We start from the raw sequence: 23,903 nt of genomic DNA on the forward strand, positions 1-23,903 counted from the left end.
CGGGAAAACTAAATTTTGGATTTTTTGACCAAAAGCGGTCTTTTTAAAGGGTAATACCTGTTTTGTCTGTGTTTTGTTATTATTGTATTGTATAATATTAGTTTTAGTGTTAATAGTGTAGTTATTTAAGTTATCGGGAGAAGACGGCAACTTCTCGGATGTGAGGCAGTTGCCCTCTTCTTTCCTCTCTCTAAAATGGAGTCAGATCAGTTTGACCCAGGGATCCTTGGGATTATTGTAAACCCGCCTTCACCGGCATGTCATATGGAGGTGGAAGAAACTCAGGCTGTCGTTTCGTTAGGTAAGATAATTAAATCATCCTCCTCTTCTAATATTACTCACACCAACAAGGACCATAGATCTAAAAAAAAGGGATATGAAATCTGACATTTCTAACTCGGACGAACATGACGATTCATGTAAGATTCCTCGTACCGACCAACATCCGCCTTCTGAAATAGTTGCTCAGTCGAACATCCCAATTTCTTCTGATAGTGAGCCTGTTAGAGAAAACTCGGAAAAGAAATCTTCGGACAGATCTGTTCCTCAGTTTCAGTCCAGAAACCTATACAATGACTCAGATAAAGGTCCATACATCGTGCATGTGGCTCGCGAGGCTTCGGAGGCGGACTCCGGTGCCTACATGCATCCGGTGAAATTTGGCCAATTTCTGTATACAAATGGCATATCTAACCTGAAGGATGGTGGAATTAAAAAAATTGGAAGAAATAGGCTGAGTGTAGAATTTTTATCCGCTGCCGGGGCTAATCAGTTTTTGTCGTGCTCATTGGCCACTAATAATTGCAAGAAATTCATTCCTTCATACCACGTCACCAAAACGGGTATTGCACGTAACATCCCGACTGACTTATCGAACGAGGACCTACCAAATTTAATTTCCACTCCTTTCGGTTGTGGTAAGGTTGTAAAGGCGAGACGATTAAACTTTAAAAAAGGAATCCTTCCGACAATTCCACTCAATGGGCCCCATCAGAAACTGTAGTTCTGACGTTTGACGGCCAAATTCTCCCGGACAAAGTGTTTTTATTCAGCTGTGCATTGGACGTGGTTCAATATTATTTCCCTACTGTGCAATGTTTCAAGTGCTGTCGCTTCGGCCATGTTCGGGCGCAATGCCGGTCTCGTCCTCGTTGTTCCAAATGTGCTCAGCCTCATGAAGGCAGTACCTGTTCGGCTGTCCCATCCTGCCTTAACTGCTTAGGTAAACATTGTGCTACGGACAAGGTTTGTTCCGAATTCATCAGGCAACAACAGATAAAAAGAATAATGGGAGATGAAAGTTTATCCTATCAGGAGGCGGATAGAAAGATTCCTAAAGCTCGCAGACCGTACAATGAAGCTGCTCAAACGAAGTCTTATAAAAAAACTGTTTTAATTCAAAAAAAACTCCTGCCCCATCTAATCCTCATGGGTATGATGAGAAATCTCACAGGGCCTTAGTAGCAGACTACAATGCTCCTCAACCTGCTAATGGGGTTATGTTTAGGAATGGTCCATTTAGTAGCCAATGTTCTTCTCCAGTTGCACCAGCGCCGACTGAACTGTTTTCTTTGGTCCATATTTTACCTACGCTCTATTCGGTGATCTCATCTCTTGTATCTACTCTTCAGCAAAATGCTATCTCTCTACCGTCCAACGTTGCCAGTATTTTAAAGGATTTATCTCCCTTCCTTTCCAGTGGCCCTGTCTGTGGGCCTTATGAAAATGGCGGTCAATTTTATCCAGTGGAACATCAGGAGCATCAGTCGTAACAAGACTGATCTTCTGTATGTCATTCGGAAATACAATCCTGTCTGTTTAGCTATTTCTGAAACCTGGTTAAAACCTGATTCTCATTTTAACTGTCCAAATTATGTATGTCTAAGACAGGATAATCCAAAAGGTCACGATGGCTGTGCCCTTTTGATTCGGAAAGATATTGACTTCTCCCTCTTTAACATCCCATCTCACCCTTCTCTTTATATCGTTGCATGTAAAATTTTCAACTTTACAGTAATATCTGTATATATTCCTCACCTCACCCCTCTGCTACTATTATTAATGACTTTTGGTCTCTCTTGGATAATGTCCCTGGTCCTTATCTTATGTTAGGTGATTTCAATTGCCACCACTCTCTTTGGGGTTCTCATCTCACCAATGCATCAGGTCGAAAAATGCTCCAGTTTATGGACTCGTTTAATTTGTGTGTTCTAAACGATGGTCGTCCTACTCGACGCACCGCTCCGTCTCAGAATCCCTCAGCAGTTGACATCTCTATTTGTTCACCTTCCCTGTCTTCTCTTCTTTCCTGGGATGTTCTGCCTTTTAGTTTTGGGAGTGACCACTTTCCTTTGCTTATTACTTATTCTTCTAGCTTCCAACCTCCTTCGGCTCCCCCTCCTCTTCAAAAGTTTAAGTTAGCTATGGCTGACTGGCCCCTTTTCTCTATTCTTACAAAAAATAAAATGAAGTCTTTGCCGCCTGTCTCTCGATCCAACTGTCTACATTGCTATAACCTTTTTTGCCAGGTTTTATTGGATTCAGCCGAAGTAGCCATACCCCTCAAGAATGTTTCTTCTAATCGTCGCCCTTCTCCTCCCTGGTGGGATTCCGAGTGTACCTCTCTGGTTAAGGATAGAAAATCTGCAGAAAGGGCTTTCTCGTCTGAGATGACCATGGAAAATTATCTGAACTTAAAAAGGGTGCAAGCCAAAACTAAAAAAATACTGCTTTCGAAAAAAAGAGATGGTTGGACAAAGTTCTGCGAATCTTTATCTCCAGCCACTCATCCTTCAGTTGTATGGCGCAGTATTAAATCTTTCAGAAATGCCTGCTCCTCGTCGTCTCCGCCCTCGTCCTTTTCTAACTGTCCTTCTTGGCTGTATGAATTTTCCGATAAACTGGCTCCTCCTTATGTGCCTAACTGGTCTGAACTTCCATCTAAGAATACTGAACTCCCTAATTATGATGACTTCTTATCTTCTCCTTTTCATCTTTCCGAATTACAACTTGTCATGAACTCCCTTTCTGATTCTTCTCCCGGCCCCGATGGTCTCTCATATTCCTTTTTAACCAGATCTAGTATGACGGCTGTCTCTTATTACTTAGATCTTATTAACACCTTCTTTAGCTCTGGACTTGTCCCCGACTCCTGGAAGGAACAATTTGTCATCCCGATTCCTAAACCCGGCAAGGACTCAATCTTGGTTCATCTTACCGCCCTATTGCCCTTTCGTCCACTCTTTGTAAGATTATGGAGCATCTGTTGAAAAACCGTCTGGATTGGTTTTTGGAAAGTCGAGGTATTCTTCCTCGTTTCCAGTTTGGTTTTAGTAAGGAAAAAGTATCACTGATAGTCACAGTATATTATCTACTGACATTCGGTTATCATTCTCTAGGGGTGAGTCTATGGCTGCAGTTTTTCTTGACATCTCATCCGCGTATGATAATGTTCTTCTATCTGTACTTAGAGATAAATTGTCCCAACTGAATATCTCTCCTAAGGTAGTCAATTTTATTTGTAATTTGCTGATGTTCAGAATTATCAACGTGAGATGGCAGGGTGAAGTTAAGGCTGTACGTCACACATGGAAAGGCCTACCTCAGGGCTCAGTCCTGAGCCCGATTCTTTTAATATTTATTCGTTTGACCTTGATAAGTCGGTAAATTGGGCTTGCAGATTGTTACAATATGCAGATGATGTAGTCCTCTACTGCTCAGATAAAAGTCCACTTCGTGCTGTGGAAATGGTTAATGGGGCTTTAGTATCATTAGGTTCATGGTTAAATATGCATGGTCTCTCCTTATCTTCAGCTAAAAGTTCGGCCATTGTGTTCTCTAGAAGTCTGATTACTCCAGCCTGTCGTTTTGTTTTTAATGAGGAGCCTATCCCCTTAGTAGATTCTGTTAAATTTCTTGGAGTGTTCTTTGATCGGCGATTTGTGGGCTCTTCTCATCTTTCTTATATAGCTAAAAAATGCGAAAGGAATATTAACATTCTTAAGGCCCTATCAGGTGCTTGGTGGGGAGCCCACCCATATTCCCAAAAATTGTTATATAACGCTTTAATCCGCAGCCTTTTAGATTTTGGTACTTTTATATTCGAACCCTGTAATAAATCAGCTCTCACTGTGCTAGAACGTATTCAAATGAGGGCTCTCAGAATTGTTACGGGTGCCATGAAGCCTTCTCCAAACAGAGCTATCCAGGTTGAATGTGTGGATCCTCCGTTGGATTTAAGACGGCAACTTCTTGCAGACCGCTTTTTATTTAGTATCTCTGCACTATCTTCTCACCCTCTTCTTCCAAAACTGCGTCTTCTTCAATTATATGGGTCAAGCAAAGCATACTGGCGTAATAAAGATCAACCCAATTTGGTTAATAGTCTAGTGAAAATAGCAGCTCTTAAACCCCCTATTATGAAATCTTCTACTCTACCTATTTATTCTGTTCCTTTCGAGGCTCTTACGCATGTACCCAAAGTCGTAACTAATATTGGCATAGATAAAGGGTCTCCTTCTGCTAATTCGACTTTCTCTAAGTTTGTTCACTCATACTATTCAGGTCATCGGCTCTTTTTTACTGATGCATCTAAATTATCGGATCAGGGTTGTGTAGGGGCAGCTTTTCTCATATCAAACTCGGATATCTTAGCAAAATTTAAACTTCCTCCTGAAGCGTCAGTATTTTCTGGTGAATGCTTGGCCCTCTTAAAAGCTCTAGAATATATCTTTGTCCATAAGTTGCCAAAATGCGTAATTTTTTCTGACTGTCTCAGTGCAATTCAGTCTATTATGTTACGCCCTTTCAAGAATTTCGCACGTAGCTATCTTATTTGTCAACTAAAAAACAAAATTTTTGAATGCCATTCTGCTGGCTTAGAGATAGTATTTGTTTGGATCCCTAGTCACTCGGGCATTGTAGGTAATGAGAAGGCGGACATAGCCGCCAAAGAAGCTGTTCTTGATGGGGATGACTCCTTTTTAGGGTTCCGTAGTCAACTAGGAACCCTTATAGTTTCGCCATGTCTGTCTGTCCGTCCGTCCGTCCGTCCGCGGATAATCTCAGTAACCGTTAGCACTAGAAAGCTGAAATTTGGTACCAATATGTATAGCAATCACGCCAACAAAGTGCAAAAATAAAAAATGGAAAAAAATGTTTTATTAGGGTACTCCCCCTACATGTAAAATGGGGGCTGATTTTTTTTTCATTCCAACCCCAACGTGTGATATATTGTTGGATAGGTATTTAAAAATGAATAAGGGTTTGCTAAGATCGTTTTTTGATATTATTAATATTTTCGGAAATAATCGCTCCTAAAGGAAAAAAAAGTGCGTCCCCCCCCTCTAACTTTTGAACCATATGTTTAAAAAATATGAAAAAAATCACAAAAGTAGAACTTTATAAATACTTTCTAGGAAAATTGTTTTGAACTTGATAGGTTCAGTAGTTTTTGAGAAAAATACGGAAAACTACGGAACCCTACACTGAGCGTGTCCCGACACGCTCTTGGCCGGTTTTTTTAAATATATTCGCCTGATATTCTGAACATCCCCTTCGAGTTCATGAAGAAAAAATGGGCTACCCGATGGACCCGTGCTAAGAAATGCTTCTTTTCTGAAATTCAGTCATCTATCCCATCCCGTCCATGGTTTTTCAAAAATAGATCTCTTTCGAAAAGACACACTAGCATTATTATTAGACTCAGATTAGGTCGTGTTTGTTCGTCCGAGCAATTACATAGTTTTAAAATGAAAGATTCTCCTATATGCGACTGTGGTACTGAAGTTGGTAATATTGATCATATTTTCTTTAACTGTCCGCTGAATAACAAATCTCCTGATCTTTATTATTCTTCTTCCAAATATTAATGTACAGTCGAGGTCAAAAATACCTTTACAGTTGAGTGTTACAAAAATACCTTTACATTTAAATAGTTTTACACACTGCATGACAAAAACATGCTTCCAACACACATGACAAATTCATCTTTTCACTTATCGCACCAAAGTTCAGTTTACAATCTGTCTTCCATAGAAACATTGTCACAAATTGTGACATAATAGGTTTACATTGCATGTTACAGAATAAGATTTCCTGTGAATGTGCCGTAAATATGTTTACATTTGCAGTAGCATTATAAACTTTACGTTATAGCTTACTTTTCGTTTACTTACACCTATTGCTACATAAACATCTTTACATATTTCATTGGGATTTGATTCTTAATTTGAATAATGACAATCACCGAAAACAGTACCATACTGTCAAATAACCTATCTCTTTCATTCGTCGTGTTTGGCCTAGTTATTATCCTCTCGATGAGTTATTGATGATTGTGCAAAAAAGTACAGTTTGCAATAAAAGCCTGTACAGTCAGCGGCATAACCTTGGTAGCATTGGAAGTAGCAGAGTTGGGCAAAAAGTAAACGACTAACGATTACCGATTAAAATAAGACGATTAATTTGCAATAAAAAAATGTACAGTCAGCGTCATAACCTTGGTAACATTGGAAATAGTAAATACGTTCGTTATATGGATAAATTCTATGGAGTAACGAACTTGTTGACTACTGTGAATGCTACCCAGGTTATAACGCTGACTGTACCATTTTTTTATTACTTACAGATTACAACACAACTTACAATGATTAATAACTAATAAGTACCGTGAAATGGAGTGAGTAGGGATTGCGAGGAAAACATAGTCATGAATCGGTTGGGTAGGGATGCGGATGGTGTGATGGAGTGAGAAGGTATTTCACATTACATACCTACATTCTGTAGGAATTGCAGCGGTTGTAATATCATCACTCCCATATCACTCCATTCTTCAGTGTCCATGTGACGGAGGCACAATTTCGTGTGAGGGGGTAAATACAAATTAAATTTGCACAGCAACATCGCCTTATGGAAATCTGACGGCCGATAGAGATTCACTTCATAGCACCCGTTAAAGGGACATTTATTTTGTTCTACTAGGTATAGTATGCTCTCTTCAATGGATTTACGTTTTCCATACCTATTGGTTATCTAGTTAAGTAAGGTAGTACAGTACGATTAATATCAGTTAACGATTTGGATTGTACATTTATCTTGCTCGCACTTATGCGATCTCGATAAGAGCGTGCGAGAAAGGGGGAAAGCCGAATAGTTAACTGATTTTAATCGCACTGTAAGGTCGGGGAAATTTCTAAGATCCAGGATTTAATAATACCACGCACACTTGTTAGCTATCTGACGTATGTGAGGTGACCTTGAATGTCAAACTATCCTACTAATATTATAAACGTGAAAGTTTGTGAGGATGTAAATTTGTTTGTTTGTTGCTCTTTCACGCTTAAACGGCTTGACCGATTTTGATGAAACTTGGTAGGTATACATAAATAATATGACCTAGAATAACATATAGGCTACTTTTTACCGCGGGGAAAATGATAATTACCACGCGAGCAAAGCCGCGGGTGACAGCTAGTAACAAATATTTTAATTCATATATTTTATATCCATATGAATTAGTTCAAAATAAACACTATTCTGCATTGGAAACCAGTTTACTTGATTAGAAAAACAAAAATATATTGATATTTATGACGATATTGATATTTATAAGATGTCAATATTCAAATTATTAACAGACCAATCAAATCTGTAAAGATGTTTATGTAGCAATAGGTGTAAGTAAACGAAAAGTAAGCTAGAACGTAAAGTTTATAATGTTACTGCAAATGTAAACATATTTACGGCACATTCACAGGAAATCTTATTCTGTAACATGCAATGTAAACCTATTATGTCACAATTTGTGACAATGTTTCTATGGAAGACAGATTGTAAACTGAACTTTGGTGCGATAAGTGAAAAGATGAATCTGTCATGTGTGTTGGAAGCATGTTTTTGTCATGCAGTGTGTAAAACTATTTAAATGTAAAGGTATTTTTGTAACACTCAACTGTAAAGATATTTTTGACCTCGACTGTACCTTTACCTACTAATATGTCTTCATTGTTGTACCTAACTAGTAATAATAAAGTGGTGTATGCTATAAGTAAATTTATGTCAAAAACAATACTAACGATTTCGCAGAAATTTGTTATGTGGGGGTTTTTGGGGGTGAAAAATCGGTTTAACTTATCCTTAGGTCCCGGAAAACGCGAATTTTCGAGTTTTCATGCGTTTTTCTTCGCGCGCCATCTCGTGTGCAGTAGTTGTACTGTTAAGACAGAATTCTTTCGGTTGATGTAAGTACTATTTATTGCAAACACTAGATGGCGACACAGGTCAAGGCTAAAACGAATAGAAAAATACACTATTTGAGTTTTTGTGGCGAAATGCGCGCCATCTCGTGTGGAGTAGTTGTGTTGTTAAGGCTGAGAATTCTTTCGCTCGATGTAGGTACTATTCATTTTTGAACTAGATGGCGACACATGTCAAGGATACGAAACAGAACCGAGCGAAGCTCGGTTGCCCAGATATTTGTCCTTTAAAAGGCACCTTTTTTACTTAGTGTTGAACATAAATGTTTGTTTTTGTATTAAATTATAATAATATTATAATCAAAAGAATGTTTGTTTAGAATAAGTAATTTTTGTTAGTCATTTTCTTATATTGTTCTGCAGGTATTACCGATCGGGCGTCTGACTCAATAGAATCTGTTCGCAGTTTTGACGTTTGTATGGAAAATTTACGAAAGTTTATATTCAACATTGATTTTATTATTTCTCTTTGTAAGGAAAAATATAAAAAGGTAATAATTCTGTAGTCCAGTTATCTAGCTTATAAAATAACATTATTTTAAAACTAAAACACGGTCGTACATATTCAAATTTATGAAGATACCGACAGGGGCCGACCGCATTTTAGTTACAACTTTAAGTAAGTATGTATCTAAAATTGGAAGTGTTTCCTGATTTGTATTACACACTATTTTTCATACACATACTTAAAGTTTATAATTATCAAGAAAGCCTTTTGTTTGCCTAAAAGGTTTTCGAAGTAATTGCCATTTGATTCGAAGTATTTTTAGACAAATATTGATGTCGTTTAACTTCCATTTACTGTATTTTAGTAGCATGATAACACACATGTAAACTACTGAATTTTTAGTTTAGGATATAAGTAATGTGACAACATCAATTTTAGCAGTCTAAAGTATACAAAATTGAGCTCAGCTCACTCAGACGTGAGCACTATTTGCGGGTTTTCTTAAACTAGCGTCAGGAAAAAATTCATAATTAATTCAGAGAGTAACTTTTCCTTGATGTTAACTACTGATTTTGTAGATAAGAATACGCGCTGTTTCAAACAAGTGCTTTTCTTATCAATAAGTATATACTGAAACTAAAACCGGACGTAGAAAACTACCAATTTTACGATTTTCTACTTTTTGATATTGACGGCCTCTTAATCAAATAGTTAACTTCGATGATCGTTAATCCGTTACTAAAAAAGTTAACTTCGTTAATCGTTAAAGCGATACATTTCGACAAGTTTAACGGAAGTTAAAGTTAATTGATAATCCGTTAACACGTGACAAAAATTGAATTTTACTTGCATCAATTATCCATTATATTGTATTATGCTATTATGTTACTGTACAGTACAGCAAAGCCTCTCAAAACATATATCCCTGATGTCAATAGCTCAAAGCCCGAAATGTTCACAAATGCGAGTGTGTTTATTAAAACGTCCCTCTTTGTCGGTTACCATTAAGGCGAGATTTACATGTACATAGTTATATGAATATACTGACAAAGTGGCTTTAGAGCAATCGACAAAGTGGGACGTTTTCACACTCACAAATATCGTTTTGAAGGGAATGTGGTCATAAATTGTGCTCCAATTAGCGGCCCTGACACAATCGCCATGGTAAAAACCTAGGATTCACTGAGTCAACGTTGGTAAAAAGCGAAGCGAAGAGAACAATACTAGCTTATATATTTCGTATTTTTAACGATCGACATCGGGTTTTTTCAGTAGCGTTTACAACGTGCTTTTCGATGCGCCGCTGGCGCCTGCCATGTCATCCTAGTCCATTAACGATTAATGGACTAGGATAAATTTAACGGAAGATAACGAATCCGTTAACATTTTTAAAAGTTAACTTAAAAGTCAATCCGTTAATCGAAATGTTAACTTCGTTAATTAACGATTAACGAATTAACGAGTATTAACTCATTAATTCGTTCATTAGGGCATTAGCCCAGCTATGATGTTTAAACCCCACTGCATCACAACAGAAGAAAAGGTATTTCACTTCCGCCTCGTTAGATTTTAAAAGCGTTATTTATCGTATCGGCGACCCGATAAACCATAAAAACGATACCTACATTGGTTTTTTGAATTTATCACCCCCTTTTCACCCTTTTAGGGGTTACATTTTCAACAACCAGAAACACGTACTTAGTCATGTGTCTTTAGGAATCCTCCTGTGAAGTTTCGAATAAAATAGTCAAACTAATCTTGTTTCCCCATACAAACTTTGACCCCCATTTGACCCCCTTAGGAGGTGAATTTTGAAAAATCCTTTTTTAGTGCTTTTCTACACTATATAAGAAACCTACGTGCCAAATTTAAAATCTCTAGGACCAGCGGTTTTGGTTGCGCGTTAATATGTCAGTCAGTCAGTCAATTTCTTCTTTTATATATTTTTTTAGCCTGTGTGGTGACGGGTTAAGAATTTCACCACCCCCTTTCTTCCCGTGGGAGTCGTAGAAGGCGACTATGGGATACGGGTTAAATTGTGGCGTAGGCGAGAGGCTGGCAACCTGTCACTGCAATGTCACAGTTTCGTTTTCTTTCAACCCCTTATTTGCCAAGAGCGGCACATGTATAATTATATTTTTTTGATATTTAAACCCACCACATTGATTACCACATTTATTTGATATTGCACCACAACAGAGGAGAAGGTTTTTCACTTCCGCCTCGTTAGATTTTAAAAGCGTTGTATTAATCGTGATCAGCGACCCGATGAACCATAAAAACGATACCCATATTGTTTTTTTGACTTTATCACCCCTTTTCACCCCTTTAGGGGTAAAATTTTCAAAAAACCTGAAACACGTGCTTAGTCATGCATGTCTTTAGGAATCCTGTGAAGTTTCGAATAAAATAGTCAAACTAATCTTGTTTCCCCATACAAACTTTGAACCCCCATTTGACCCCCTTAGAGGTGAATTTTGAAAAATCCTTTCTTAGTGCTCTTCTACACTATATAAGGAACCTACGTGTCAAATTTGAAATCTCTAGGACCAGCGGTTTCGGCTGTGCGTTCATATGTCAGTCAGTCAGTTTCTTCTTTTATACATTTAGATATACTTACTTAATTTATTAGTGTTACAATTAATTATGAGGTGTTTTTAAGTTCGTTTTCACAGCATAATTATTTTTTGAAAAATTTCTCAACAGCAATGTAATGTAAATATGTTTGCGATAGCAGTTAATGACATAACATAAGCGATATAAGTTTTTAAAACCTATAACAGTCAACGAGCGTTAACGCGTGTGTGTCTCCGTTACATGGCAGGCTGCATTATTTTATTAGAATTACACACTGTCTAATATGGGTCTGGCTTGATTTAAAACTTACAATATATAATAAATATTGGGGACACTTTACACAGATCAACTTTATTAGCCCCAAACTCAGCAAAGCTTGTATTATGGGTGCTAAGCAACGATATACATACTTAAATATATAAATAAGTACATAATTAACGTATGCGGAATGAAATCTGGACAAAGTTTTGATATCGTACAGAGTAAGTAAATAAATAAACTAAAATAATGTATAAATGCCAGATTAAAGTTTACATATCTGTCATTTAAACTGGTAAGTTTCATGAGTATTGGATTCCTTTTCTCGAAATGATGGCCAATCGAGAAGGACGACCTAGCGAAACTGTTTGTAATTTCTACATACCAATTTTCTGTGACCGAATGCAAAGCCCGAGGAAAGTTTTGTAGGAAGGGTTAGAAGCTAACAGTCAATTTATAATATTTTTGCGTCCTTTTTCTTTACAAAAACTACCGCAACAAAGCGTGGTCCAAGAAAACATTACAGCATTGGCAAGTTTTCTGGGAGAGATTTGATTAAAAGAAATGTCGGCCCCCTAAGGCACAAAATCTCACAGAGAGCTCGAGACAGCATTCGAATGGGGCAGCGAAAGTGATAAAAATTATCTTGAAGACATGAGTATCTATACACACTCAAAAAAAGTTAGGCCTATAGTCTTCAAAAATAAAATAAACAACTTTGAAAATGCTGCTACGCCGTTAAGTGAAAAAATGTAAAAAACAGCTGCTTTTGCATTTCTGGGTTTATTAATGACTAATAATATGTCGAGTAAATGGAATTTCACGACAAGAAAACTATTATTTTGAGAACACTAATGATCCTACGGACAAGAATGTGAAAAATGTCGAGCATACGAAGCTTCTTTAAAAAGTTATCACATGGAAGATAAATTTGGACCTTAAAAAATGCTAACATTGGTTTTGTCGACACCGATGGACATAAAGTATCACAAGTTCTGTTAGAAGCCTCACATTGGCGAAAACTAACTCTTTTATTTATCGATATTCAATACATAATTAAAATCACGAAAGATATCAAAAATAAACTATGTTATATTAATTTTATAAGACATTGAATTTTGTCCAGATTTCATTCCGCATACGTTATATATACATAGAAAACATCCATGACTCAGGAACAAATATCTGTGCTCATCACACAAATAAATGCCCTTACTGGGATTCGGACTCGAGTCACTACCGACTGAGCCAGACCGGTTGTCAAATATAAATAAAGCTATAGGTGATGGTCCTGTCTGCAATAATGATCTGATAGACATAGTTTCATCTTATTTTTTCAAGTCTAATTTGGCTGTACTATGTAGCAATGGCAATAGACTTCACTCAAGATGAAGAGACAGGGTTCCAATACTGGCTGTGGCAGGGGTAATGACTAACACAAGCTCTTTCGTGTGGCACATGGATAAAACTAAGTTGGCTACATTCTGATATCGACTGCGCGCGGCTGCCTCGCGAGCCAATGTTCGATGGTTTGCCGCGCGCAGTCGATACGCGGCTTTAGCGGAGTCAAGTTTTTATTATTACTTACCCGACACCGGCTCGTCACCGGCTACATCTCCATGCTCTGTTTCCGAGTCCACTATTAATTCTTTGTCTAGAACAAACAAACACAATACACTCAATGTATTTCATAACCGCAAAACTCCATTGACACATTTGTTTATACACTTTTAATCATGTTGAAACCTCTGGGAAAGATAATAGATTTTTAGAAAATTCCCACCTCATGCAGGACTTGAACCTGTGGCCTTGGAACAACAGTGCAATTTTATTGAAAATTTTCAAAAAGTATTCTATGATCTATACGTAGGTCACTACAAAAAGTCAAGAATGGCTGACAAACTATGTCCTTGAAACGACTTGTAGACAGGACTTCAAGCTTTGCAAGCATTGTCGCCTCCAACTAGGCTAAAACACCTTCTTAATTTTGCTAATTAAACTCATTAACTTGTTCGTTTTAATGTAATAAAAATCAGAAAACAATTTAACAGGTATAAATATGACTAGCTAACTTTTAACATGCGCCTCTTGTTGCAGCCCCGCCTGCAGCTCCGCCTGAGTATGCAGCACTTGCAGCTTGAAGTCACTTGCATCTTGCAGGCGGCCCACGCACACCGAGCAGATCCCATAAGAGTCTTCACTACTCAGTGCCACCTGCAACCATTAGGTTAAACTGATATATATACTCAGGGTAAGTAATACGAGATATAAGAACATATCGTATATTACTTATAAAATATACGCTCACTTTGTATAAGCTTGTTCAGCATAACGTTCACTGGTTATAATGCTCAAAATCGATAATAGCAAATCATCTAATTTCGAAGTGGATAATGCTTATTCTCTATAATATCAGTGTATATAAAGATTAATGTATATAACGTTAAGGATACCTAATATTTATAACACATATTAATCAATTATTCTAACATCAAAAGGTGTAATGTTCATAATATCTAAGATCTATGTTTATAACGTTTGGGATACCTAATATTAATAACATATATTTTTCAATTAATCTAACTTCAAAAGGCGTAATGTTCATTCTGTGTGTAAGATTTTAAATGCATAATAACCTAACCTAACCCACTTTCTTATCAACAGTTTTGTATGGGGGTCGCAGTTCTAACCTAACCTAAACCTACTTTCTTAGCAACAGTTTTGTGTGGGGGTCGCAGTTCTAACCTAACCTAAACCTACTCTCTTAACAACAGTTTTGTATGGGGGTCGCAGTTCTAACCTAACCTAAACTAAACCTACTTTCTTAGCAACAGTTTTATGTGGGGGTCGCAGTTCTAACCTAACCTAAACCTACTATCTTAGCAACAGTTTTGTATGGGGGTCGCAGTTCTAACCTAACCTAAACCTACTTTCTTAGCAACAGTTTTGTGTGGGGGTCGCAGTTCTAACCTAACCTAAACCTACTCTTTTAGCAACAGTTTTGTATGGGGGTCGCAGTTCTAACCTAACCTAAACCCACTTTCTTAGCAACAGTTTTGTGTGGGGGTCGCAGTTCTAACCTAACCTAAACCTACTTTCTTAGCAACAGTTTTGTGTGGGGGTCGCAGTTCTAACTAACCTAAACCTACTCTCTTAGCAACAGTTTTGTATGGGGGTCGCAGTTTGTAACGTTGCACGTACATGTTTTAATTATAAGCTTTAATTTTATTATTTTACAATTTTAATTATACAAATTTTAACCAAATAACTTATTTATAAATTAATTCTAATTATAGCTGCATGAATTATTTTAATCAATTATTATTTTTATTATTTATTTTAATCAACTAACTATTTATTTTTACAAATTTAACAATCAATTTTAAATTTACATTAATTATCTTATTCTACTTTTCTATTTTAAAGTACGACTAACAATAAAATAAAATAATTATGTTTTAAAAAACCTCTGTAATAGACATCGCAAGGTTAATCCGACCGTCCATGCGCTATTCGTATCAACTGTACTACGACCGGTCTGAGCTGACGTCACGGAATAATCTGGAACTGGCGCGAGCGCTGCCCCGCCGCGCCGCCCAGTCATCAGTCCGCGCCAGCCGCCAAACGTTACGCACGTACGTACCGTCGCGCACACGGGCCAGCCCGTGTCGTCTCGCGCGCTGTACGAATTATAATTTTAATTATTTTCTGGTGGGCGCGGACACCTGCAAATTTATTTAGTTTAAATATATTCGGCGACGTAATCACGAAATAACGAGTTCCCGCACCCACGTACTGGTAAGTGCAAAGTGTTGAACGTTATTTTAAAAAATAGTACATAGTGTAATTTTAATCCTAATGTGAGCTCACTTGTAATTATATTTTGTTAACTGTGTTAGATCCTTAATTTAAATTACTCATTCCCATTTTATGCTAAACGCTTTTAGAGAGAATGACTTTGCAATTTCCTTTGTTCTGTTAGTGCTAAGTAATGTAATGGCGGGTACGAATAAGTATGTGTGCGTACCTCCTTCTTAATTTAGTCACTTTCTTTGTTCTTTCTTCCTTACTTCTGTGCTTTTCCTTGCTGTGCTTGTAACTCCGCTCTGATTTGTGAACACAAACACGCTATCTGCTTATGCACTTATGCTGCTGGTGCACCGGCTTATTCTTGGTCCCACCTTCATCATCATCATCGTCACAGGGTGTTCACCTATCAGAGCGAGCAAGAACAAGGTCTCATCACTAAGACTATGCGTGGAAATTTACAGGGTGCGCCGTTATTTTTAAAAAAGAAGACCGTTCGGCCGACGTGTCACACCGTCACCAGCATCCACACACACAACATCCAGACGGCTGGGTTGGAGCCTGACTCGTTCGCCCGCCGTCGCCCCTGCTCCTCTTCAGCGCTGGCCCCACACCTGCTGCGGACCTTCATCATTACCACCAGCCAGGGCAGTACCGCTCCGCGGTGGCAAATTTTAGACCCGGGCCTTGACCACCCACGACCCTATTCCAAATTTTAGTTTTTTTAATAAATTATTTTTGTTAACGTACTGGTAGAATTTTTATTTATGCCCTACCAGTCCTAGACGTTACATTGGCGCCTAAAACGTGGTCTTAAGGTCTAAATTTGCCCCGCAGAATTTGTGTGTTTGTTGTTTTTTTTGTGAAACGTTTTTATTTTTTGGTTGCAAGTAACTAAGGTGTACCTAAATAATAGTAATAATTGTAATTATTTATTTATTGTGGAATTGTAATTTTAATAATAATTTTAAAATAATTTTATTTTGAATGACATTATTTATTGTAATTTTATCATCACCCTGTACTATTGTAGTGTAGACTAGTACAGTCGGTCGAATATTTTATGAATATTTTTTTTATGGTGCAATATTTTAAATTGTTTGTGGTACACATTAGTTGCAATATTTTAATGCTTCTTTTCTTTTTATTTTTGTGACTGTCTATTTAATTTTTTTGATTTTGCTTGATTTTTTATTTTTTTTAATTTAGCCAACCAAAACGTTACTTAGTTAACATTGTAACAGGCGGAGTAGTGTTAATTAGGTACAAACGTTCAACACTTTCCACGGTTGCCAATTTTTTTTTGTGCACGTTATTATTATTATTTTATTTTAAATTTCATTGAAAATGGAGTTTCCCGTGAAATTCTTGTCTTTACAAAAGCCAGAGTTAGAGTATGAGGTTAGCATTCGTGGTGAGACACCCGGTTCTACAGTCCAGGACTTGCGGAAACAGATTGCAAAGTTAGGGCCTTTGTTTCCTTCCGAGGATATTTTAGAAAGTAATTTCACTGTCGCTGCCGATTTGAGAGGTGTTAGTGATGCCCTCGCGAAGGTTCAGTCGAACTTAGATTCACGACCTGATAGGAACGTTTTGCTTCGCACACAAAACCTTTTAAATCACTTGCATCATCGTCTTAATCGTATTGTTTGCGATGAATCGACACAGCCCATGTTTGATGTTTGTGACCAGGAGTTTCGAACTCTGACGGCTAGGTTTAATTCTATGAAGGACACTGCTGCCGCGACCGTCTTGCCAGCTCCGAGCGCAGAGCATGTAGTTAGCACGGCACCGATAAATGTTAACGTCACTTGCGACCGCGGTAGTCATAACGAGCTTTGTAAGATCAAGTTCGATGGCAAGTCTTGCGTCCGTGCCTTCGTGGAACGTATAACGGAATTTTGTGAAGCTAGGTCGATTTCGGATTCGAAGCTTTTGTCGTATGCGACAGAGATTTTTACTGGTGATGCACTTCATTGGTACCGTAATATTAAGGGTCAAGTGTCCACCTGGGTTGAACTCTCCACATTGCTCAAGCAAGATTTTGGTCAGAAGGACTATGATTATAGGCTCGGTAATGAGATTCGGTCACGTACGCAGGGTGAATCCGAGAACATTACCGTATACTTATCAATCATGGCTGGTTTATTCTCGCGTCTCTCTAAGCCATTGCCGGAGGACGAAAAGTTGGAGATCCTTCTCCATAACATCAGGCCTTGCTATGCCAGTACCTTAGCGTCAGCGTCCGCGATTACTGATATAAATACATTGCGTAATCATTGTCGTAATTACGAAAGTATTCAGGCACGTCTTGCTGACTTTCGTGAACCACCCAGGCGTACAGCTGACACTTTGGCACCTGAGTTTGCTTGTAGTGGTACTAATAAAAATAATAGCTTCCATAATAACAAGAATTTCACATACAGGAATAACAATAATAAACAATATAATAATAACGCTAATGCTAATACTAACAATAATAATAGGTCTTATACTAATAATTTTAACAAATATAACAACAACAACAACGGCAACGAGAAACAGGTACATGCACTTACTTCTACACCCTCGGCCAAACCCTTATTTTGTCCTAGATGTCGTAATAATAGCCACAACTTGCGTCAATGCCCAGCTAATAAGGATGACATTTATTGTTTTAAGTGTGGTCATAAGGGTGTCAAGTCTCCTGATTGCCCTACTTGCAAGAAGGCGAAGCCTTCCTCTTCAAAAAACTAAAAGGACAGAATTGCGCCAACCATCACATTAATCATTTTGATCCTGTAGATTGGAGCGATTGGTTGAAAACTATTAAAATTTATTTCAATTCGTATAAGATCGACGCAATTCTGAATGATGATCCTAGTATTGATAATCGTCCTTATGCAACGGTACACGTTAATGGTATTGAGATGAAGGGTTTGCTAGATTCTGGTGCTGCCGTAACTGTTTTAAAGAGTGATGCTCATACAGCATTACAAGGTTTACCTTTATTTAAAGATAAATTTATCACAGCCGTTGGGGCTGGCGGTCGTATAATGCAGAGCCGGGGTTATTTTAACTTGCCTGTACATTTTCGTGATAAGTTTCACTTTATTACTGCTCATATTGTCCCAGAAGTTAATACTGATTTTATATTAGGCGTAAATTTTTGGCTTAAGTTTAACATTCTTCCAAATTTAAGTAGTATCACTTTTCCTAATGCTACAGTCGATATTGAAGAACCGAAGTCTAGTGATACTTCGTTCATTCACGGTTATGATCATTTAAGCGTTTCGGAGAAATCCATAGCTGACAACATCATTGCACAGTTTGAGGATATTTCTGCTGAACGGAAAGGCTTAGGTAAGACCAGTCTTATTGAACACCATCTTGATACTGGAGATGCGCAACCGATCCGGCAACGGTATTATCGAATGTCACCGGAGAAGCAACGGATCCTCGTTGAACAGGTAGATGAAATGCTTGGTCTCGACGTCATCGAGCCCTGCGAAAGCGCTTGGTCTTCACCTGTCCTGCTTGTCACCAAGAAGAACGGTCAACCTCGTTTCTGTCTCGACAGCCGTAAGTTGAACTCCGTTACTCGAAAGGATGCGTATAGTTTACCTTACGTATCGGAAATACTAGATAACTTACGTGACGCTCGTTACCTTTCGAGTATCGATTTATCGAAAGCCTTCTGGCAAATTCCAATTGCTGTCGAGGACAGGGACAAGACCGCGTTTTATGTTCCTGCTCGTGGTACATATCGTTTCAAAAGGACCGCGTTTGGTTTAACCAACGCGCCGGCGACGCAGCAGCGTTTAGTTGACCTTCTCTTCAGAGAATTTGACTTAAAAGTCTTTGCCTACTTAGACGACATTATTATAATATCGGAGGACTTCAATTCTCATGTGTCGCTACTTCTTCGGGTATTAGACAAACTTCGCCAAGCAAATCTGACGGTGAACTTGGAGAAGTGTCAATTCTTTAGAAGTCAACTTAAGTATTTAGGATACGTTGTTGACAGCCATGGTCTTCGCACGGACCCAGGTAAGGTAGAAGCTATTTTAAACTATCCAACACCTACCAGTGTTAAGGACATAAAGAGATTCTTAGGAACTGCCACCTGGTACCGTCGGTTTGTGCCACAGTTTAGTACGATAGCGGGCCCTCTTAACCAGCTGACATCTACTAGGAAGGGTAGACCGTCTTTTAAGTGGACTCCTGAAGCTGATGCTGCTTTTACCAAGCTAAAAGAATGTTTAGTCTCGGCTCCAGTGTTGTCTTGCCCTGATTATAGTAAGCCGTTCGAGGTTCATACAGACGCAAGCAACTATGTTGTAGGTGGTATGCTGACTCAAACAATTGATGGTAAGGAGCATCCAGTAGCTTACATGAGCAAATCGTTAACACAGGCTGAGCGTAATTATAGCATAACGGAGCGTGAAACACTCGCGGTAATTATAGCACTCGAGCATTGGAGGTGTTACTTGGAGAATGGTAAACCGTTCACTGTCTTTACAGATCACAGTGCCTTAAAATGGTTCCTTTCTCTAAGTAATCCTACCGGTCGTCTCGCTCGTTGGGGCGTACGTTTGTCGTGTTTTAACTTCGAGCTCAAACATCGTCGAGGAGTGGATAACGTGATTCCCGACGCTCTGTCGAGAGCTGTTCCGATTAGCGCTATTGACTTGTCCAATTCTTATCGTAACACGTCAGATGCATGGTACAAAAATATTTATAATTCTTGCTTAACTAAACCTCAAAATTTTCCTAATTTTCTCATCAAGAATGGCTCTTTGTATAGGCTTTGCAAAAATAAACACGAGAAAACCTCCGAGTTCTCTTGGAAGGAAGTTGTCCCAAGCGAATTTCGTCATGATGTTTTGGAACAAAATCATTCTGAGCCTATGGCTGGACATCTAGGTATCTTTAAAACGTATCGTAGATTGGCGTTGAGATACTTCTGGCCAGGGATGCATAATGACGTCGTGAAATTTGTAGGATCTTGTAATAAGTGTTTACAATACAAACATCAAAATCATCAGGTGCTTGGTGAAATGGGTCGCCCTAAACAATGTTGCCGACCTTTTCAAATGGTTTCGATTGACCTCATGGGCCCTCTGCCTATCACTCGGAAACAAAACCAATATATCCTGGTCATCACTTGTTGTTTTTCAAAATTTTGCCTCATTTTCCCTATTCGTAATGCTACTTCCACTATAATCACCAAAATTATAGAGGACCAACTCTTTCTAGTTCATGGGGTTCCTCAAACAATCTTTCTTGATAACGGCAGTCAGTTCACTAGCGGCATGACCGTAGATTTATTTAAAAAATATAATGTGCCGAATGTCTTCTACACGCCTAGGTACACGCCACAAGTTAACCCCGTGGAACGTCAGAATCGCACGATCGTTACTTGTTTATCAACATTTGTCAATGAAGATCATAGGACCTGGGATTTGTTTATACCGAAAGTACAATTTGCCATAAATAACTCTGCAAATGAAGTAACAGGTTATAGTCCTTCGTTCCTCGTATTTGGTCGAGACCTAGTGACTTGTGGTACGCATTATGTCGATAGTGACCTTGGCAGGGATTTAATGTTCTTACCACGTGACTTTTATGCCGAAAATTTAGGTTGCATGTCCGAAATATTTGATAATGTACAGGCGAAGTTACATCAAGCTCATGCAAAGAATACCGCACATTACAATCTACGCCGTAGACATGTAGAATTTAAGGTAGGGGACATAGTCATGAAACGTGCTTATGTTTTAAGTGACAAAGATAAGTACTTTAGTAAAAAATTAGCCCCTAAGTTTCTACAATGTCGTGTTGTTGAAAAGAAGTCACCTTTGGTGTATGTGTTGGAGGACATGTCTGGAAAAAATATAGGGACTTGGCACATCAAAGATTTAAAATTGTCAAGTTTTAATAAATAATATAATAAAAGTTACATTAATTTCCCAAGTCGCGCGTATTTACCATCTATTACAGTGCATAAAATGTATTTGTATTGGTTTCTGGTTGAACGATAACTGGTTACCTGCAAGTCTGGGCGCATTAGCATCTGTAGTTTAAAACTAGATACTAATGTTTTTTTATGATTGCGTGATGTATGATGGACAGTATGAAGTAGTAAATGCAAATACGCAAACGTATATTGCGCGGATTTTATTCTGAGGAACAAAATCCTTTTCCGGCGCGAGGGGGTAATGTAACGTTGCACGTACATGTTTTAATTATAAGCTTTAATTTTATTATTTTACAATTTTAATTATACAAATTTTAACCAAATAACTTATTTATAAATTAATTTTAATTATAGCTGCATGAATTATTTTAATCAATTATTATTTTTATTATTTATTTTAATCAACTAACTATTTATTTTTACAAATTTAACAATCAATTTTAAATTTACATTAATTATCTTATTCTACTTTTCTATTTTAAAGTACGACTAACAATAAAATAAAATAATTATGTTTTAAAAAACCTCTGTAATAGACATCGCAAGGTTAATCCGACCGTCCATGCGCTATTCGTATCAACTGTACTACGACCGGTCTGAGCTGACGTCACGGAATAATCTGGAACTGGCGCGAGCGCTGCCCCGCCGCGCCGCCCAGTCATCAGTCCGCGCCAGCCGCCAAACGTTACGCACGTACGTACCGTCGCGCACACGGGCCAGCCCGTGTCGTCTCGCGCGCTGTACGAATTATAATTTTAATTATTTTCTGGTGGGCGCGGACACCTGCAAATTTATTTAGTTTAAATATATTCGGCGACGTAATCACGAAATAACGAGTTCCCGCACCCACGTACTGGTAAGTGCAAAGTGTTGAACGTTATTTTAAAAAATAGTACATAGTGTAATTTTAATCCTAATGTGAGCTCACTTGTAATTATATTTTGTTAACTGTGTTAGATCCTTAATTTAAATTACTCATTCCCATTTTATGCTAAACGCTTTTAGAGAGAATGACTTTGCAATTTCCTTTGTTCTGTTAGTGCTAAGTAATGTAATGGCGGGTACGAATAAGTATGTGTGCGTACCTCCTTCTTAATTTAGTCACTTTCTTTGTTCTTTCTTCCTTACTTCTGTGCTTTTCCTTGCTGTGCTTGTAACTCCGCTCTGATTTGTGAACACAAACACGCTATCTGCTTATGCACTTATGCTGCTGGTGCACCGGCTTATTCTTGGTCCCACCTTCATCATCATCATCGTCACAGGGTGTTCACCTATCAGAGCGAGCAAGAACAAGGTCTCATCACTAAGACTATGCGTGGAAATTTACAGGGTGCGCCGTTATTTTTAAAAAAGAAGACCGTTCGGCCGACGTGTCACACCGTCACCAGCATCCACACACACAACATCCAGACGGCTGGGTTGGAGCCTGACTCGTTCGCCCGCCGTCGCCCCTGCTCCTCTTCAGCGCTGGCCCCACACCTGCTGCGGACCTTCATCATTACCACCAGCCAGGGCAGTACCGCTCCGCGGTGGCAAATTTTAGACCCGGGCCTTGACCACCCACGACCCTATTCCAAATTTTAGTTTTTTTTAATAAATTATTTTTGTTAACGTACTGGTAGAATTTTTATTTATGTCCTACCAGTCCTAGACGTTACAAGTTCTAACCTAACCTAAACCTACTTTCTTAGCAACAGTTTTGTGTGGGGGTCGCAGTTCTAACCTAACCTAAACCTACTTTCTTAGCAACAGTTAAATGTTATAATATATGGAGAACGGTATGGTATAAACTGATATTAAGCTAATATAATTGTTATATTAAGTAATGTTATTTATGGTGGACGGTATACTTAGTGTATGGTATATAAACTGAAATTAGCTAATTTAAACATTATATTAAGAAATGTTATGCATGGTGAACGGTATACGTAGTGCATGGTATATAAACTGATATTAAGTAACGTAAACGTTATATTAAAAAACGTTATGTAAAACTAATATTATGGCAATTCAGCGTTATTTCTTACAAAAGTATTGATGTTGGTGTTATATCTAACGTTCATTATTGCTGCTGAACGTTAGTAACATGAAATTATATATATTAACGTTATATCTCGTGGGACGCACCCATATAATTATGAGCAAGTGTAATTATTTCCATCTAAAAACAAACTCTACAATCAATTGTAATTCAGATTAACTAAACAGTGTAACAAAATTGATTTTTTTCTTCTTAGTGTATCGTGTAATTCATTCATTAGTTTTTTTTTTTTCATTCATGGCCTCAGTCCCATTGGTGGGACTATTTTGCCAGTGTCAAGGTGATATAAGCTACTTGTTTTAGATTTTGGTACGGTAAGTATGACGTCGTTCGGTAGTTGGCACTTGTAAATTGATAACTAGATTTTGCAAGGGCATGTGGACTATCGGCCGTTGATGACAAAAAAGGGGCTAAACGCGTTTCGAGATTAATTATTCATCAGCTTCTCTTTATAACATTAGTTTACTGCATAATAAGCTATCAATATTACTTTAAACAACATTATGAGCAAAAGAAGAAATTATTCACGACACAATACCGCTAAGATGGCACCCGTAC

The 23,903-nt window shown here is 38.1% G+C and overlaps 1 protein-coding gene across 2 annotated transcripts in view; it reads right to left on the reverse strand.

The window, feature by feature from the left end:
- LOC125239941 (zinc finger protein 883-like) overlaps nt 1-23,903 on the reverse strand; it is a 36,475-nt gene that overhangs the window by 11,986 nt on the left and 586 nt on the right. For both annotated transcript variants that reach the window (XM_048147723.1, XM_048147722.1), the window contains exons 2-3: nt 13,611-13,752; nt 13,127-13,192 (exon numbers count right to left, since the gene is read on the reverse strand). In XM_048147723.1, coding sequence (XP_048003680.1) covers nt 13,127-13,192; nt 13,611-13,752 — 208 coding nt within the window. The remainder of the gene's footprint in view (nt 1-13,126; nt 13,193-13,610; nt 13,753-23,903) is intronic.

Source organism: Leguminivora glycinivorella, chromosome 26, assembly GCF_023078275.1.
Source record: "Leguminivora glycinivorella isolate SPB_JAAS2020 chromosome 26, LegGlyc_1.1, whole genome shotgun sequence".
NCBI lineage: Eukaryota > Metazoa > Arthropoda > Insecta > Lepidoptera > Tortricidae > Leguminivora > Leguminivora glycinivorella.